The 20123-nt window shown below is 39.0% G+C and overlaps 2 protein-coding genes across 3 annotated transcripts in view; one reads left to right on the forward strand and one right to left on the reverse strand.

Annotated features, from left to right (window-relative positions):
- LOC140230825 (AP-3 complex subunit beta-2-like) overlaps window positions 1-17107 on the reverse strand; it is a 59807-nt gene extending 42700 nt beyond the window's left edge. For both annotated transcript variants that reach the window (XM_072310966.1, XM_072310965.1), the window contains exon 1: window positions 16604-17107. In XM_072310966.1, the coding sequence (XP_072167067.1) occupies window positions 16604-16777 (174 nt within the window). In that variant the 5' untranslated portion in view covers window positions 16778-17107. The remainder of the gene's footprint in view (window positions 1-16603) is intronic.
- Window positions 4551-20123, forward strand: part of LOC140230826 (secretory carrier-associated membrane protein 1-like) — a 47817-nt gene continuing 32244 nt past the window's right edge. The window contains exon 1 of the mRNA XM_072310968.1: window positions 4551-4724. Within this exon, the coding sequence (XP_072167069.1) occupies window positions 4668-4724 (57 nt within the window). The 5' untranslated portion in view covers window positions 4551-4667. The remainder of the gene's footprint in view (window positions 4725-20123) is intronic.

A 20123-nucleotide genomic window follows, 5' to 3' on the forward strand; every position in this document is an offset into this window, starting at 1 on the left:
CTCTTGTGGCTAACACTTCCCCTTCTCCATCGTTGCGCTTGATGTATTATTAACTACAGATGTATTTATAAAAACACTGTGTATTTTATTTTGTGTTTCTGAGTAATATCATACTGATGCTCAATGCAATTGCTTATGTGTATCTATTTGTGTACTCGTTATGTCACTGCACTTTACGCTCTTTGTCTTTGTGCTTTTGAAATTTTGTATTCAATTTGTATTTGATTGAATGTGGAAATAAATCAAATCAAATCAAAATCAAAATGTAATTTGAGAATACAGTGTAATGAGAAATTTATCATACAACAATTAGAGAATTTCGTTTGTCTTTGCTTTTCTTGCAATTTAAATAAAAGCATTTTGTATCACTCCTTTGTGTAAAGATTTCCAAATAATGGCACCCATAATGTGCACCCAAAATGGTTGAAGTTCAATTGTAAAAATGCAAAAACCCGCTTTTGTGGGAGGGGAACCACTTTTCATATGGCCACGCCCCTTCTATCAGTCCCTGATACTCCACTCCGTTGTTTCACTCCCACAGTATTGAAGGTCCATCACCTCTTACAATTTTGACACCCCCCCCCCCAAAAAAAAAAAAAAAAAAAAAAAAAATCTAGCACTCCGACGTTATCGGATACGGGCATGGAATGTTGAAGTGCGCTTTGAGTGGACCAGAACAGAAATTTCATCGTGCAAATCACGTACTGCGAACCAAAATTATAAATCGACTTTAGTTCGAGATGTGGCACACTATGTACAGGTCAGAACCTCACTTTCCAAAATCGGTACCGGTAGGTGAAGACATGACAACTCGTCTCCGACCCTCTTCATAGTAGGGCCTATAATTTATAATACGGATATTGCCTCTCCATATATAGGTACAGTGTTCGAGGTTCTTGTTATAATCATTATATGGATAAAATGAAAGAGTTGATGTCAATGTCAATTGCATATGCAGGGGCGGATCCAGGAAGGGGGGGGGGGGGTGCAACTGATATTTCTGGTACCACTTCCGGGTTTCATTTCATTTTTTTCTTTTTATTTCTTTTGTTTTTAACGAAAAATAAAGGGGGGGGGGCGTGCGCCGGTTGCGCCCCCTCTGGATCCGCCTCTGATATGGCAAGTTTTGCGTATACAGTATACTTTCATCGCAGGATAGCCTGAAAAAAAAAGGGGGAAAGGGGGGATGAAGATGAATGCTGTATCATTGAAAAAAAATACAGCAAAACTGGCAAATAAACATAAGTGCAGCTATACTCTCGTAATATGAAAAGCCCATCAACTCTGTTGGTTGGACACGGTGAATTGCATCATTAATTGCCTGCGGGGTGATCAGTATACAGCAGATTTATAGAGGGGATTTTGAACGTTTGGTGACATTCTTAAACGGCACTGGATTGAAATTATATAGAATCAGTGAACAACAACACAATTTACATAAAAATGGCGAAATAATGTCTAAACTCTCTAGTTACAAGAATTAAATAGTATATTTTATAATGATGACACTCATAATAGTGTGAAAAAAGTGTTAATGAAAAAAAAAAACGCTTCGAAATTGTTTTACATTTTTTTACTCAAAGAAAGAGGATATGTTTTTACCAGAAGACATAAGGAAGTAATTTCAAGATTGGTTGGATATCTATATCGTGACGAGTATTATGCAACTGGCACTAAACCGAAAGGTAGATCATACAAAGATAAGAATTCTTCATAATACGTGATATTACGTCATGGGATATCGAAAAAGGCCAGTCTCAGTTGTAAACTCACATAATGTGTAGTCAGGCTAGAACAAAAATGGATTAGAGAGAAAACAAAACGACAGGATGGAATAACAAATCACCGTTACCTTGCAACCATGTTAATGATAAATAGTTTAGCTTGCCTCTATTTCTGATAAGTATATGACGTACATATACATATAATCAATTCAAGGTTACAAAATGAAACCGAACTTATGAAATCCTCTACATTTATGCTGAGAGCAGATTGATGGGAACATTCTCATAGTTTTTATTTGATAAGAAGGCTGAGAGGGAAACAACAACAACAACAACAAAAACAGCACAGAGGACAAAGATTCGGACGACTGGTATATTATTGCATGCAGTCACGAGAATCATGAAGGAGAAGAAACTGAAAAGAGTTATACCCGTGCAGCGACACAAAAGGCATCACAAAGCTATGCATGGTTTAATCACCATTGAATACTTTGACGATATACAGCGAAGCTAGTGAGAACGAGAGCTATTACCCGCATTCACTAGATTTGATGGGAAACATCTATTTCTCCCTGATTCAATATACCTTTATAAATAAATGCGATCTGTAGAAAACAGAGTGCCCAGCTAAACGACTTTTTTGTTTTTGGATTGCTGTATACATCAAGCCACCACTTTCTGGATTACCGCTTCTCTGCTTCTTTCAAGAAGGTAATACAAATCTTTCTTTTTTTTAATAAATATATATTTTCCGCTCTCTATACATTGTTACAGGCATTATTTACGTCGATGTAGGGCAAATATTGTCAATCAGTTGCAATGAAAACACCTCGACGGAAGAATTTCATGAATTTGAATAAAAAAGGGAAGTTGTATAGGGACGTGTCAGAAACATGAAGAGTCGCAGTCGAGATAAATCACGTCGTACAGACAATTAGGCATAAACTGATCATGGTTTGATTATTTCGGTATTGTTAATGGTTTAAGAACAAGGATCAAGCTGCAACAATGACATTATTTTGATTCGTTACATAGACACATTTAACGTCTTGAATAATTATTGTTACTTGGACTTTCGTTTAGATGCGTCTGTGTGTTCTTGTGTGTGTGTGTGGGGGGGGGGGGGGTGGCTATATTCTGTTTCTGGAATATTACCCAGAGTATAATGTTTACGAGAAAGCAAATCGACCGCGGAAGGGATATTTTGCGATTTTTTTTTTAGTGTTTATACCTGCGGGTGCATGCGTTTATGCCCTTTTCTCTCTCCCATGATGAATGATGACATCCTCCACATTCATTCTTGCACGCGCATAAATAAATATTTTCTTAATAGATTTCAATTGTCTTTTTAAAGACTTGTCCTTTATATCTACATTATAGCAAATTAAGTGAGTAATTCTAGACACATATTTATAATAGGTTGCATTCTGAACTTGGTTTGGTCATAATATTATATCAGTTATTCTACCATCTTCAAGATTAGATTTTTCAAAGCGTCTATATAGACCTAATAAGCGGGTGAAAATGCGTAAAATTATATTAGGCTGGTTAAAAACAAAACAAACAAGAACCACAAAACACACAAAACACGATAAACGACATCTGATGTGGGTTAGGCTATAGTGAGGAGGAAAGGAAAAAGTAAAATGTTAAAAGTATACATGGAAAAAAACACAGGTTTGATAGTGAGAATGAAGGCAAATGCGTATTATTTGCACACGTTAAACTAATAATAATAATAATAATAATAATAATAATAATAAAAACTATTCTATCTCCTGCACGGTCAACAATGTTGACGATGTACGACCAACCATGTGTTATAATGTATGTGTCGCTGCGTTGAATTTGTTTTCCAAATAATTTTTATGCCGTGATTTTTTTTTCTTTATTTAGTTCCTTAATAAACTTCTCATTCGATCAAAGTCTGCATGTAGGAACCGATCTGCTATACTTAATTATCTAACCTATATAGGTTAGATCAGGTTTGTATGTTTTGGAATACACAGGGGCCTATGAACGGTCTTATAATCTGAGGTTGTTATTACTTCCCATAGGAAATATCTCAGAAAGACAATATGCCTATATAAAACGAAACTATAAGACGAAAAGATCATTGTCACTTTCCCTATATTGGCTTAATGAGTCTATTTTGATTAAGTGATTTTTGATACAGACACTTTTCCTTTGATGATTACATGACAGTATTTCTTATTGCTTGGGTATTAAATTTCATAAAAGCTTTACTTTTGTAGCATTTCCTGTTTAGGGTGACAGATTGATGATGCCTGACAAGGTGTTCGTTATCCGCAGTTTTTCTCCTCGTAAAATGACTTGAAACTCGGCGTCCGGATCCGAGCTTATTGAATCTTATCCCCATGTTATTAAGCGTTTGACGCAGATATTCCCAGATATTCAAAAAGTGTAATCTACAATATCCACATGGAATAAGACTTGAGAGAGTCTTAAAAGTCATAATTTACAAGATTCAAAAATTTATAAGACTAGTGATGAAGGAGGAAGAAAAAAAAAACCGAAAATGAAGAAGACGAAGAAAAAAGAAGGTGGCGTAAGGCGTACGTTTCATTCTACATAGTATTGCCGTTCTTCTGTTTAATCGTACCATGTAGAGATCAAATTGTGGTTTTCATTCACAATAATTCTAATGCCAGATCAATATCACATGACTCTCTGCTTGGACCCGAAGTTGTACGATGATGTCATGAAAATTGACGAGATCAACTCTGCGCCTGCGCACAATGCATTTGAGCTGTCACCCGAGTATCCCATCGTTCCTCCCATGACAACTTCCGCTAGCAGGAGCGATTGAATCGAGTTGGCCACGGAGAGAGCGAACCAGGCTGAGAGACAATTTTCGACAAGAGTATCGCATATGCAATTCTGATCTCTCTGAACTTGTGTGAATTTAAGAAGAAAGACGACATGTCTAACTTTGATAGCAACCCATTTGCTGATCCAACGGACGCCAGTCCGTTTCAGGTGAGTCGAGTATTTAATAGACCAATGCAATGATGAGACCCTCACAGTCACCGTACAGAGCAGGGAAGGTGTGTGGGGGAGTGTACCACACGAACGTGTGTCCCCGCGGGCTGCTGCGCTGCCGCCAGACGTAATGTGTCAAAGCAGCGGCTGTAGAATCAGCTATAGCGCTGCGCTGCACTCTGTGTAACTGTCGCTCAATTCTCAATTCTCGCATGAAAACTATCGTTTAAATAGCATGAAAGGAACCTTCTTCATCAATTACAAGTCACCCACTTGGTCGGTTTAGTGTGATGATGCTATTAGATGCATATGTTATGAGCGTCAATATGATTTCAAGGTCGCATACACACATTGTTGGTAAAATAAATAAATTTATAATCCTGCACTCTGCGATATATGCATTGGCCCTATAATGGCAATGCAGTGCAGTGTAAAACTGTAGTGTAAGTAGGGTAAGGGCACCAGTATTCGGTCAGGCACCGGTATTCGGTCACTTATCACTAGTCACCAGCTATAGTAAGTTCAACTGTCACAACACACGCAAATCACACTAATTCACATACTTTACACACTCATTCACAACAGGAAACTCCCATAGCCTCCTCCAAAAATCCATCCAAAATCCCAAATTTTACCGTCAAAAGTGCAGAATCGGCGCTACTTTCCAAAAGCGCGCGCGCGGATAAGGCCCAGTTTTAAGAGTACGGGTCGCCGAAAAAGCGCTAAAAATTGAGAAATATGCCGTTCTCTCGCGGGATTTTTCGCCTATCGCAAGCTTGGAGTGTAATGGTATCCTCAAAAACGCAAAAGAAAAACAAAATGTCCGTACGTGCCGATACAGTGTCCCAATGTACAAGGGTTGAATGCAAGTGCCGAGGCCCCAGTATTCGGTCACCAACGGTCGCCGCAACTTCCCCGATGCAATTTTGCGCCAACAAGGTAGCGCGCGCGCACGTTTTTCAGCTGCCTTGAACACGCATTGACTTTGAACGCGCACATCGCGTGACCGAATACTGGAGCCGATGACCGTATACTGGGGAATTTTCAAGGTGAAATATTTCGCGATTTTGTGCAATTCTGTGAGATATTTAACGAAATGAAAGTTGAGATTAAAGAAATTTGATATATTTCACATACATTGCTGTAGATATGATGTATGTATGTATTATTTTAGTTTGAAAAATATTGCAAAAAAGCTTAAGTGACCGAATACTGGGGATGTTACCCTATGTGGTGTATGTCAGTTCGGGAAACCCACTCACAAGGGGGGCCCCTCCTTATAAGTAACCCGTCCCCCTTATAAGTAGGGCGTCGGTAGCGCGATGCGCTTTGTCATCCCCTTCGAAATTCACGCAGAAGTCGCGAGTTCACAAGTCATCTTTGACCTAGATTTTCTAGGTCTATATGCATCTACAGAACATAAAACTACTTCAAAACATTTTTTACAATAAGAGAAATCTATCATATTATCTTCGATACTAAATGATATCACGAAAGTCACATTTTGAATGCAAAAGCGCTAGCATTTTCAAATAAACTTACGACTACCAGATGCGTTCAGTGCGTGTTGGGCAATGGGCAAACGTAGGGCGCGCGTTCGGTCAAAAAGTGGACCCACAATTTTGGCTTAAAATCACCTTTCAGGCATTTTCGCGGGTTTATCCCGGGAACAAATCTCCATAAATTTGGTATCATATGAAAGCTTGTGGTGGTCTCATTCTTCTCGTCCTACGCCGAGTTTAGATATCAAGACGTATTGCTACCTAAATTCAGATTTAAGCCTAAACATCGCTATTACTCGGCTGTTCCGCCCGACTGTGAAACTGGCCATACCGGTGTAGGAGGATTCAATGGTGCTGAATCCAAAAATAGCATTGGTTTTTCGCTTATTCCCCAGGATAAACCCGCGAAATAGCGATTAAGATACCCTTGTCAGCATACATGTAGTAACAACATCAGCGAACTAAGCGAGGCGGGGCCTACAATTCTAGACACGTAGTACACGCCATGACTCGTGGTTATGGCGCGCACTTACGCGAAGCTCCATACAGTCGAGTCGGTTGCATGCATAGGTACGATGTTCAGCCTCCGCACAGCTGCAATAGCGCACCGCCGGTACGTATTATGTGAGTACCGGTACATGTGCGCGTCTCCATGTACACTAGCATGTACTAGCATGGAGCTCCATCGCACATGCACCACTACTGTGTGCGCTTTTACTCCGCCGCGCTGTTAGACCTACGTTTGTGATACGTTTGTATGTATGATGGGTCATCGGTCTCGTAAACCCATGTGTACAAATCGCGTGCGAGTGCAAGTACAAGTGCGTGCCGCGGGATCGAAGCGGGCCTCGCACAGCTGGCTGGGTAGGTGTGTGCTAGCTGACAAGAATGCGCGCTTAGCCTTAGAAACACTCGCGCTTTGAATGTGATAAACGCAGTGAATAGCACCGCCCACTGGAGTGCGCTTGACAGTGAATTTCATCACGCTCGCGACCCACTTTTTCGCCAAGGTTTTGACAGTGTGAGGATGAAAAATACCCTGTTTTTATTTGCTCATAACTTCACCATTATTCATGATTATGGTGAGAAATTTTGCACACTAGTATGTATTATGTTAAGTATGGACATTATGGATATGTATGTTTTAGTGTGAAATGACTTGTATTTCTCCAGTTGCAAAAATCTACCAGACACCCTATTATAAGTAACCCCGTCCCCCTTATAAGTAACCCCCGGGGCACCCCTTATAAGGAGTCTCCACGCTTTTTTGCAATGCAACGCGAAAATGAAAGGACTGTGGCAATTCGCTTGATTATGTCCATAAAGCTTCACAAGTTTCCTAGTTACTCACAAAATTTGAGCAAAATCGGTTCGAGGCATCATATCTAAAATCATGGATTTAAATGCGATGTCAAACGACCCATGCGAATGCTGAAATGCGAGCGATTACTGGCGTGAGTGTCGCCAGGCGCGGCGGCGCGGCAATGCTTGAGTGCAGACGTGGCGACTGAGTACGGAGACTTTCGTTCAGCTGTGAACGAAAGTCTCCGTACTCAGTCGCCACGTCTGCACTCAAGCATTGCCAGTGAACGAAAGTCTCCGTACTCAGTCGCCACGTCTGCACTCAAGCATTGCCGCGCCGCCGCGCCTGGCGACACTCACGCCAGTAATCGCTCGCATTTCAGCATTCGCATGGGTCGTTTGACATCGCATTTAAATCCATGATTTTAGATATGATGCCTCGAACTGATTTTGCTCAAATTTCGTGAGTAACTAGGAAACTTGTGAAGCTTTATGGACATAATCAAGCGAATTGCCGCAGTCCTTTCATTTTCGCGTTGCATTGCAAAAAAGCGTGGAGACTCCTTATAAGGGGTGCCCCGGGGGTTGCTTATAAGGGGGACGGGGTTACTTATAAGGGGGACGGGTTACTTATAAGGAGGGGCCCCCCTTGTGAGTGGGTTTCCTGAACTGATGTAAGGCTGTAGAAAACACATGGGTCTACCAATGTACCTTACGCCTTTACGCTTCAGGAGGACTTGAGATTTTGTGCAGCTGTTTGAGATATATTCTATGCAAAGATGAATCTTATTCTTAACAGTTGTAGAGTTTTCATGGAATATCATTGAAAGTCAAAAAGTGTGTTTAGGGGGAGGGGGGAAATGCAAATGAGACACCGCAGAGTGGCGCAGTTGAAAAGTCAAGTCATGGATCCAGGTTGTTAATTGTCTCAGCCTCTAAACTGAGTTGTAGGTCCAGTAGTAGGCCTACAGAGAAACTAGTAACAGTGCATAGATTTTGCAGAGAACGATGGCATTATCTTATTTCATGAGTTTCTGCAAAAAGTGCAAGAACTCGCTGCGACTGGATTCTGAGACTGCAAATGATTTCCCCAACTCCCTCATAAAATATGGTAGACCTACTGTGTAACTATTTAGAGTTCAGTTTTAGAGATCAAACTTCAACTGGTAAGTTCTTGTTGAAATCTTTCTTTTAATGATTGTTCTAGATCTGTAATCAATTGTGATAGTCATGGCCTAATCACTGTTTACCAACTTATAACTAAAGAGGACTTGCATCATACAATGTACATTTCTTCATAGAAAGCTGACATGATTCATCTGATTGAAGAATGTTTTTAAACTTTTATTTTATTATCATTTTTATTACTTTGAATATCATACTGTTCTAATTCATAGTCGTAGATCCATATTCATTTCAGGATTTAGACATTTCTTCAATTCCGTCATGGCAGTATTCAGCAAACTAAATCTCTGCCACTGATTGGTAAATTGCCCTACATCGACGCAAATACTGTAAGCACTGAATTGATCAGTGTTTTAGCCATGATATGATTAAAAAATCATGGGCGTACGTGCTCAAGCAGGATTCAAACCTACCTGACCTCCGGACAGGCATCATCTCCACTAGACCACTGAGCTTCCACCCGACAGCAAGTGTTCGTTCTAAATCCTTAAATACAATGTAGCATGCAGCAGGTACAGTATGTACTGCGTAATTATTCAAATTCATGAAATTCTTCCGTCGAGATGTTTTTCATTGCAACTTATTGACACATTGCCCTACATGGACATAAATGCATGGTGTAGGCACTGAATTGATCAGTGTTTTAGTACCTAGTAGCCATGTTCAAAAATATAAATCTAAATGTACATTGTACAGTATGTACATCTCTGACATGGCACAAGTCTCTTTGTACTTAAAATCAGTCATCAAACTTCAGTTGCAACTGTTTTCAGTTTTCCTCATATCTGAGTGTTCTCTTGATCAATGAGGCTGCCTGGTAAGCAGTAGATGACATGGGTTCAAATCCCAGCTACTGATGCAAGTTTTTTTTTTTCTTTTTTCTTTTTTCACTTGCTGTTCATCTTGACAATGTGGTTGCCCCTTGGGAGCAACCACATTGTAATGAATGTCAAGATCTCATATGGGGTACCATGCCCAGGAAACGGAATATGAAGGCTTTTCAAAAAACCCACTATAAAAGACCAACAGCAACATGCAGGAAATTGAGTACCGGTACCGATTTCAACAATCAGGGTGTTGGAAACCTCTTGGAGTTTCTTGTACAATGTACAATGTGTACAATTGTATGTACACTTGTACTCTAAAGCTACTCTAGCTATGTCCATACATGTACATCAATTCTTCAATGCTCTTGATTCGCATCTCATAGGGTTTTAAGTATTTATAGGCAGAACAGTCAATCAGAATAAACTGAAGACAGTTTTTTGTTTTGTTTTTTGTTGTTTTTTTTTTTGGCAATGTCGCCGCCAATATATGGCATCTTTAGATGAGAATCATTTCTTCAAGGAAAGAGTTGTACATATATTTGTATACAGGTACTGTATTCTTTGGTGAAAGATTCCTGCTGAGGCAATAGATTGGTCCAGAAACATGTCAAATAAAAAAGCAACGACAAAGATTAACTGTATCAATGATATTCAGGTATTTCGAAAATGACTGACCAAGAACGTTACTTTTTCAGCTCTTGCACTGAGGCATCTACATTTTGTATTTATTCTTTTTCCCCTGTAGCTGTTTATATCAATACATAATTGTCCAGATATAGACACACTACAGAAAATGTTCTATGAGGCAAGTGATATGATATATAGTCTTTAGATTTAATATGTTTCAAACTGAATGAATTAAATGGATTTGTAGTGTGGGAGTATAAAGCATCACAGTCTGTACATCAATACATGTTTGTTCACTCTGGGAATTCCTCCATGGAGGTTATCTTTAACAGTAACTTGCCTTTAATTCATTCTCCATGTTAACAATGTTAACAACTTGCCGTCAAGTGATTTTGACCTCCATTAGACCTTCAAAGTACAATGTAAGTCTCTCTACCTACAGCTTATTCTCCCTTTACATTGAACTGTTGACGCATACATTCATATGCAGACTGATTGTTTTGGTCTCAGTTTCGTGACTTTGTTGTGGACACTTCACATGTGTCTTCATTGAGATTGGCAGGAGTCCAACAACTTTCCCTTTGGGAAGACAAGATACATTGTACAATGTATTGTTTTTCTTGAATGGAATTGTTAAAAAATGAGCCTTTGAGATCTTTACTCTGAGGTAAATATTAGCTTTGTTATGTGTTTTTTTTCTTTGATGATGATGCATAGCAAAATCTTGCTTCAAATCAGTATGTCTCCCCCTTCCAGACTGTAAATTCAGTTAAAAGGATGGTACAGTTTTGTTTGAGAAGAATGTTCAGGTTTTAAATTTTTGCGAGATAATTAGATAATCAAACCACTTATGAAAAATCAGTTTAGAAATGGCAGAGATATCCAAAAACAAAGTAAAACAAAGTGGTTGTAATAAAAGGTGGGTCCCATGGCTTAATACGTATGACCTCTTTATTTCTGGATATCTCAGTCATTTCTAAACCAATTTTCATCAAATATTTAAGTTAAATTCCTCTTTAGATGAAATTGTATGCTCTTTATTATTTCACAAAATGGTTTTTACATGTAATTATCTTGCAAGAAGTTAAAACCTGAATCCCCAGCTCAACCAAAACTGTACCATCCCTTTAAGTTTAAAAATTATTCAACTGGTAAGTAATGTTGAAGAAAACAAAACCAACAACCCTGAAACATTAGCTTCAATTCTATTGTGTGCTAGATGTTTTCCTGCTTTGAACACAATGTTTTTCACCCGTTTCCATAGTTTCTACAGAGTTTCAATGTTAATTAAATTGCAAGGGAGTTATTTTTCTTTTTCTGAAGACAAAAAACAACTCAGTCAAACTACACAAGTTGTTGAAAAGTGTGTGGGAGAGGTGGGAATATAGGGCTTACATGTACAGTGTATTGTATCTTGGTGTCTGGAAATCAGGTTAAGGCTAAAATCCAAGTTCACAAGTTTACACAAGTGTAAACCATATTGGCAGTAATGACCGGGACTACATAACATTCTGTGTGCATCACTGAATACACAGTTACTGTTATGATGTGTATCCATTTTGTCCTGAGTACACAGTTTTCCATCAAGGCAGCAACTGACAAGATACAATGTATGTAGAGAAACTCAATGTATTCAATCTACTCCATGATGGAAGTCCTGAGCAGCATTTTTTTCTTTTTGTGGGGGGGCAGTCTAATATAGAATGATACTTGTACAATACTATACATAGATCTGTTGACAGTAATCAGCATTTTGCAAACTATGCCAAAGAGTACAGTTCTTTAGATCAAAAACTACAGTGTATCAGATGTCATCTAAATAGACCGGTTTACTAATGATATGCATAATGACGTCAACCCCACGCGACCCTAGTGATTGTAACTAGGTCGGGCAAGCGAAATAAGCGCGGACGCGCGCGCCACACTGTTTTTGCATTCACGCGTGTATTGTCTACGATCATTACTCGCTGCGGATTATCGACAACTTTTGTTTGCTATAATCTTGCTTTGAGATGGCGTCAGCTTCAAGTTCTAGCCAAAGTTCGAGCAAGCCATGGAAGAATTGGACAGTTAAGGAATTAACTGAGTATTTGAGGGATATAGGTGTGAGCACAAGCGGCTACAACAAGGACAAACTCATCAAACTAGTGCAACTGCCGTAGCCGATTTGGATTTGCCCATCGATCCCGACCTCTCCCGGGCGGACACCGGCCGGTCACTGCAGGAGAAGCTCGCTCTGGTAGGCTGCTCGTTCTCCGATCCTAACAAGCTCGCTGGGTTTACATCCAACTTTGACAGATTTTGGACTCTTTGACGTGTTCAACTACCTGATCATCAATCGGACTGACTATGACTGTAAAAGCTAAAGGGATACAAGTCATTTGACGACTACCGTCTTTTCGCGGATGGGAGTGTTTCAAGCCTGAAGTTCAACGAGGTTTCAGACACGAGCCCTTTTCGTGTTTTCCTTAGTGAGGTTAGGCCGACCGGACATACCTCAACAAACCAACGTACCAGACCTGGGTCGTGATGAATAAGTCAACGGGGGAAATAAATGTTGCCTACTGCGAATGTCAGGGAGGTTAGGTCTATCATTGTTTTTGTTTTTAATTTTAGGTCTACGTCTAGATCTACTCTAGATCTAGTCTATATAGGGCTAGGCCCCTAGGCCCTAACTGTTAAAGTGTTATTGTTAATAGAAAAATAGGTCAAAATCGCCATTCTATTTCATGAAGTTTAATCAGTCTGAGTCTAACTTATAAAAAAAAATCCTTGGAAACATATCGATTATGAGAGATTCGTTGTCTAGTTTAGATTTCACAATCAATCATAATGCTTAGAATCATTGAAGTTTGAAGTGATGCGGTCATACTGTTGTATGTAGTAATTCCGTAGCAGCAGTGTTTTCCACCCATTTTCAGAACTACTGAAGACAAAATCGAAGCCAAAATTCAATAAAATCGAAACTATAGTCCAAATTGCGTTTGATCACAGCAGAATTTTCCCTCATCTAAGGTTGGGAATTGATTTAGAGCCACACGAAATGCCACGAGGTAAAGTCGAAGTTGATGCATCTTACACATGTACACAACATACACGTAAGTCTACATGTGGGGATGTATCGGGGACGGCTGCAGCAGCCGACGTTGCAGGCTCGCATCCTTTGTTTGCCCGAGGTTGCGGCCGTGTGCAAAATTAAAGATCTGTGCATACATTAGTAAACCGGTCTATTATGTTGTCGCTACTTGCATTAATCAGAGGAAGTTTGTTAAACATTTTAGGCCACAAACATCCTTACATTTTGCTTGCCCAATAAAGAAGTTTAGATTCCGTGGACAAGTCTAGATTCCTACTTTAAACTGTTTTATGACTGCTATATTTGAGGTCTGTTGATTTGTCGATTATTTGAAGCCACTTAGTTTTAAATACATTTGTACATACATACAATGTACATGTCAAAATTTGATTTTGTAAATGTTATAGGATGAAGTTGCCATGGGTAAAGACAAAGGGTTGGTTACTTTATCAGTTGATTGGATTTTGTTTATAGGTATGTTACAATGTACCGTATTTAATAACTTCCTATGCACAGCATCACTAATGCCTAGATCTCTTTCTGCACTCTGTTCGCACACAGTATACAGTACATCATGCAATGACTGTACAGTTGTAGCTTGCCCAAATGGTGGGGATACTGCAAAGATTTCATTTGGCCCAGCCATTACTTTGCATAACGGATCATAGATTCTCCCAAAGGACAAAGGGTTGGTTACTTTATCAGTTGATTGGATTTTGTTTATAGGTATGTTACAATGTACCGTATTTAATAACTTCCTGTGCACAGCATCACTAATGCCTAGATCTCTTTCTGCACTCTGTTCGCACACAGTATACAGTACATCATGCAATGACTGTACAGTTGTAGCTTGCCCAAATGGGGGGGGGGGGGGGGGGGGGATACTGCAAAGATTTCATTTGGCCCAGCCATTACTTTGCATAACGGATCATAGATTCTCCCAAGGTACTCCCACGCATACCTCATGACCTCAAACTATGCGTGATGATAAATAGTCAAGTATAAAACTTTGTTTGTCTCAAACATTGATGACCCAGAGTACACTGTATACACAGCCCACACTAGTTTTACTTTCCCTGTACACTGTACTTTGGGGTATCCATCTATTGAATCAAAGTGCTGCACACATTACTCTATTATAGATCTACATGTACATCACATGTATTACAACAAGGTGGTGTGATCTGTAAAAATGTTGTGACAGAAGTTGTTCATCATCATGGATCTTCTTGATAGGTTTTGTTTTTCTTCTGTAATCAGTTATCGGTTTATTCATTAAATGCATCTTATTCTTTTACATACATGTACATTATGCCTGTTGGATATTCCTTTATGATTTTTTTTTTCCATGATAAATTCAGCCTACAGTTCAGTGTTGATGTAGAGATTGTCCTTTAAAGTTATAGTGCAATTGCTGAGGAGGCAATAAATAGAACTCTTTGGCCAGAATTCACATCTACCGTGTAGACAGTCTGAAGTTGTAGCCTGTGGATGTATGGAAATTTCATCTGCATGTACCGTACACATGTCTGATCACATTTACACGTACACTGTATACCGGATATATACGCCAACAGACATCCAGTGATGAATTACGTGCTGATACACGCCTGTGGTCAGTCCATGGACTACATTTCAACCATGGATTTATTTCAAACTACCGAAACTTGTGAATTTGGACCTTTGTGCTTGAATTTCTGCTCTTTTGTGTCATGGAATAATGATGTGGCTGGATTACAGTATATTTCTTTGTTTGACGTACATGTGAGATCATCTGTTGTTGGCTGGTAATATTTAATGTTCTGACAGTGTGAGGAGAATGATAATATAACCTTACACAGTTTACATTTGAACATAACAATTTATGGCAAATGCAGAGTACAATTAAATACTGCTATTTGCCCTTGATGGCTTCAGCAACTTACGTCTTACATTTCGTAAGTCTGAGTTGCCTATTTCTGGTTCTCTGCCAGATTGTACATTGTACCTGTGCCCAGAGATGCTTGCTGTACTATTCTACAGTTTTTTGTACTGTTTTTTGGCAAAAAAAAAAAATAAAAAATAAAAAAAAATAAAGAATAAAATAATGTTTCATGGAAAAAACTGCTTTCCCAAATTGTATTGCTACACTGATGTCTACTTCATACAGGAAAGGTACTGTAGAAATGTTGTTTTTCTACCAAAAATATGCCTTTTCAGCCCACAGAATGATACTGCAATGCTGTTCACAATGTTGGCATCCCCACATGAACTGTACAGGTGTACAGCATTACCTTTGTATGTACATACAACATACATATTGTGTACCTGTTTGCATTTAATGCACAATGTGCACATGGTGGAGTTGCATATCCTGCACTACAAGTTGTACACTAACTACATGTACTCTTATGTATTGGTGTGTCATTTTTATGCGAATGGCATTCATACACAGGGTTGATATAATAACTAGATGGGATACAAAGATCACTTGGCTCAATTGTGGATTGTTGGCATCTCTGTGAACGCTGTGTTGTACAATGTGGACTGAAGATCAAAAAGGCTCTGTGCTGTTTTGTCTGCAAGCAGCTCATGTTTATAAATACTGAAACAGGATTGTGTTCTGCATGCTAAGCATTGTATCCTGTGTATAGTATTAGTCCTTGATCATCAGGCACTTTTCTTTTAGTACCAAAGGTGGTGGATGCTCTCCCTTTCATGCTTTTGTTTTTGTTATGTTTTTTTTTTGTGTTATGTGTGTTTTTGTTTGTTTGGTTGTTGTTGTTGTTTTTTTTTTTTGGGGGGGGGGGTTGGTGGGAATTGAACAGACAGCGTAAGACTGAAATATCTCTATTGGTATTTAAGTATTTCATACACAACGATGGACATACAAAACAAAATATCCTATGTACTTTCAGTACTCATACAGGTGCACTGTCTGTGTATAGAATGTATGTAGACACTCATTTGTTTACCATCAGATCAGATGATTGATAGATGAATATTATGCTACATTTGTAGATATACTGACACATTAAATTGAAGAAAAGAATATGTGAGAAAAGAAAAATGAATGAATTTCTCTGACAAATTCAAACCATATTTTGCTTCCTTATCTTCATGATAATGGCTTCTTTGTGTAACCCATCATTGTGAAGAGGGAAAAAAAAGAATTTTATGAATGAAATTTTGCTTTTCTCGAAAAACAACAGCAACTTGAAACTTTGCAAATTTTGGGGGCCATGTTGTACAGTTGTAAGACTGTGATTACTGGTACCCAATGTTTTAGCATAGTATTGGCTTGTTCACTACAAATAGGTACTTTATGGTACTATCAAACTCTGTTTGAGCTAAAAGTCTGCTCCCTACCCTCCTCACCTTGTGTATAGCTGCTTCCACCCTTGATGGCAGGGAGACCAGCTTCTCGGGCAGCTTTTTCACCATGTCTGCCACATGCACGGTCCCAAACTTTGCCGTGAATGACCGCAGCATGTTGCGACCTGTGCCCTCTTGCTCCTTCGTGGCCACGAGGGTGTTTTTCAGCCGGAACATTGTTGCTGATGCGTTCGGTTGTCACCCTGCGCTTTCGGTTTGGATGTAGAGTACAAGATTTGTACGCAGCTATAATCTACACTTCAGTAGATGAGAAACAGAAATCTGTTCAAGATCTCCCAGCGCTTGTGGATAGTGGCTTCCTTTGGTGTGATACCCTGCCCTCTACTACAGCTGTTGTTTGCTAAGTATCGAACCTCAAGGGTTTACCGTGCCGTGTTGCTCGTTTCTTGCTAGGCAGTCCACAAACAGTATGTATTCAAAACAGTCGATAGCGTTGGTAGAGACCTGTTTGAAAATGCTAGTCTCCGTGCAAAAGACCTAGCAGACGTACATATGGGACCAAGTATGATCTACTGGTACCTGAGAGCAGCACTCCACACATGCAATTATACACCAAGGACTGCTTTTTTTGGGGGTAATATTTTTTCACACGAGAACTGGGAGTAGTAAATGAGAAAATCTCTCTTGTATGAGCTCTATCATGCGTGCTATAAACGTTGGCTACTTGGGACAGTGTAGAGTGCATTATTGGGGAAATGTTGCCTGACTACCAGCATCTGTTCAGTTCTTCAAGGGATGTGCCTCTCTCCCCTTCGACGCAGTGACCTGGTACCAGCGGGAGCATATCGGATGATGCGCTCAGGCTTATTCCTCGTCATAACCCCATATCACGGTGGAGTGGCAGTCCCTGTGATATTTGATGTCCCCCACAAGAACATAGTATGCCACTTTTCCACTGTTTTTGATGAGAGGTACATGTACAATGTAGCGTGACTCTGCATATTTTCATGCAGTTCATGTTCACTGCTTGAATGTTCTTCATGTACTGATTGTACATGAAAAGGATCCATCATTCAGCTGCATTTTCCAGAGAGTCAATATGGCTGTCGAAATGCTTTTCATTTTAATTTTGTTTGTACATACATATGTACTTTCAGCTAGGTGCGAAATTCCATGTAGTAATACACAGCTGGTAATACCATCACAGCAACCTCTGCGACTATAAACTAGTTACATTACTCTGAGTATCAACCATGCAGAAAATGCAGAAAGATGTTCATAGGTTACAGCAACCACTGTAAGACACAACTTTATGTTAGTACAAAATGAATGTGAATCTTCACTAGGGTAGTAGTAGAGGACTGTTTGCTAATTTTTTTTTTTTTTTCAGCATCATTTAAAAAACAAACAAATCTTACAGGTCTTATATATTTCATGTCTTTGCTGATTATGAGATGTGGCTGACGTGTGTGGATTTGAGTTGGATTACTGTAGACGCCAAATATTTCGCGAGGTTTTTATTTTCACGAATTTCACGAGTCGGGTGCTACTGTACGAGCTGAAATTTTTGCGTACAGATATTTTTCGCGAATTGCTACTTGGAGGACATTTTCGCGTGTTGTTAATTTCGTGGTTGCGAGGGTCTATACTGAACTTAGCTATTAGCGCGTTGTCATTTTCATGTGTTGTTATTTTCGCGGTTCCAAGGCGATTCGCGAAATTCGCTAAAATTTCAGCTCGTACAGTATTCGCGAAATTAAAGACACGCGAAAATATTAATTCCGATCCCGATGTGAATGTGACGTATGCATGTACATTTGTCCATTCAGTACACGACTCCACGATTGCGAATTTAACAACTCACAAAATCGTCAGGAGTTCCTGATTCGCGAAAATTTAGACTCGCGAAATATATGGCGTATACAGTAGTCTGAATTGCGACAGTTTAACATATTTTTTCCAGACCCTACTTGTGTACAGTACATGTATGTGTGTGTGTATGTTCATTGTGTGCATTCATGTACAGTTGAACCTCTCGTATCCGGACAAGTCGGGACCGGGGCTCATCCGGATAAGGGATTTGGCCGGATACGGGAGACTCAATGCTTTATCCATGTACATATACATACACATGCCAGTATTGATGTAGCCCATTGTAGTGCTACATGTAGTAATGTGTATACTGCAACCTTTTCATTGTTACATTTGGGGATGTTTCGGGATGTTGAAATGTCTGAAGGTGAGCAATTTGGAAGGAAATTTGATGCAATGTATGTTAATCATATTGGAAGTAATATGTAATTCATGTGTGTTTGGGTAGGAGTTCTCAAGGAGTTGGGAATCCCCCTCTCTTCCCGTAATTATTAAAAAAAAAAAAATCACGGCGAGATTGCCTCCGGATAATAGAGAGATCCGGATAAAGGGAGGCCGGATAATAGAGGTTCAACTGTACATGTAATCTATGTACTCGGGAAAGTTGATACAGTGAACCTACATTATGAAAAGAAGCAAACAATGTAAAAACATGCTGTACTGTACAGCCTGTACACAACCTTTATTCTGTGAGCAAGACAAGAATACATGATAAAGCTCCTCATTTTCATATTTGCATGCTGTGTCGCTATAAACATTTACGTATGTAGTCTACTTTGTTCAGTGTAGTCCCGTTTCTGTTTTTTTTTTTTTAAGTGTGATGAAAATCAGTTTCAGTGGATTTTGATGAGCAAAATAAAAATCAGCCATGTGTGCAGACTTGTAGAAGTTTCAGTGAGCCATGATTTAAAGGCATAATTCACCATTTGCAGATGAAACAAAAACCCAGCATTAGTGCTTCAAAAGAGTTCTAAAATGTGAGTTCGGAAAAGAAACATCCAATGTAAAAATTTGAACAGTATAATCGATGTTAAGTATTGTTAAATATATAAAATGTGAACAATAGTAAATGATAAAGATGTTCCCAGACTATCTAAAACCATCTACAGTTATGGTTTAATGAGAAAAATAGTGGTATTTCCTTATATTTTATGCTTTCTTGCAAAATTTTTCTATGATAGGATTTTTTGTGATACAACTGACCTACACATATGCATCAAAAGTGATATCTTGAACATTTTTTTAAATCACTGCACCAAAAGGTAAACAGGACCTTTAATACCTCACTTTTAAGCTTTATCCCTGGAACCATGAAAGACTGGAACTGCCTACCCCCTGAAACCAACAACATAAACCACATTTCAAGCTTTCAAGACACCAGTGGAAAAAGACCTCAAGTTGAAAGCATTTACTAGTGTATAATAGAAAATGTGCATGTCACATTTCAATGCACCAACTCTGAATGGAAAAGTGCTGTGACCAGTAATGTCCAGATTTCATTCAGATATTCAGAGATTGGTGTGATTCCATGGTGTCATCTTCAGCTGAAAAATGCTAAAAAAGAAAAAAGAGAGATCTATGTTAAAGGCATTATATTTACCATTTGCAGATGAAACAAAAACCCAGCTTTAATGCTTAAAAATAGTTTAAAATGTGAGTTAGGGAGAGAAACAACTGATGTAAAAATTTT

The sequence above is a fragment of the Diadema setosum genome, chromosome 7, assembly GCF_964275005.1.
Source record: "Diadema setosum chromosome 7, eeDiaSeto1, whole genome shotgun sequence".
Classification (NCBI taxonomy): Eukaryota; Metazoa; Echinodermata; class Echinoidea; order Diadematoida; family Diadematidae; genus Diadema; species Diadema setosum.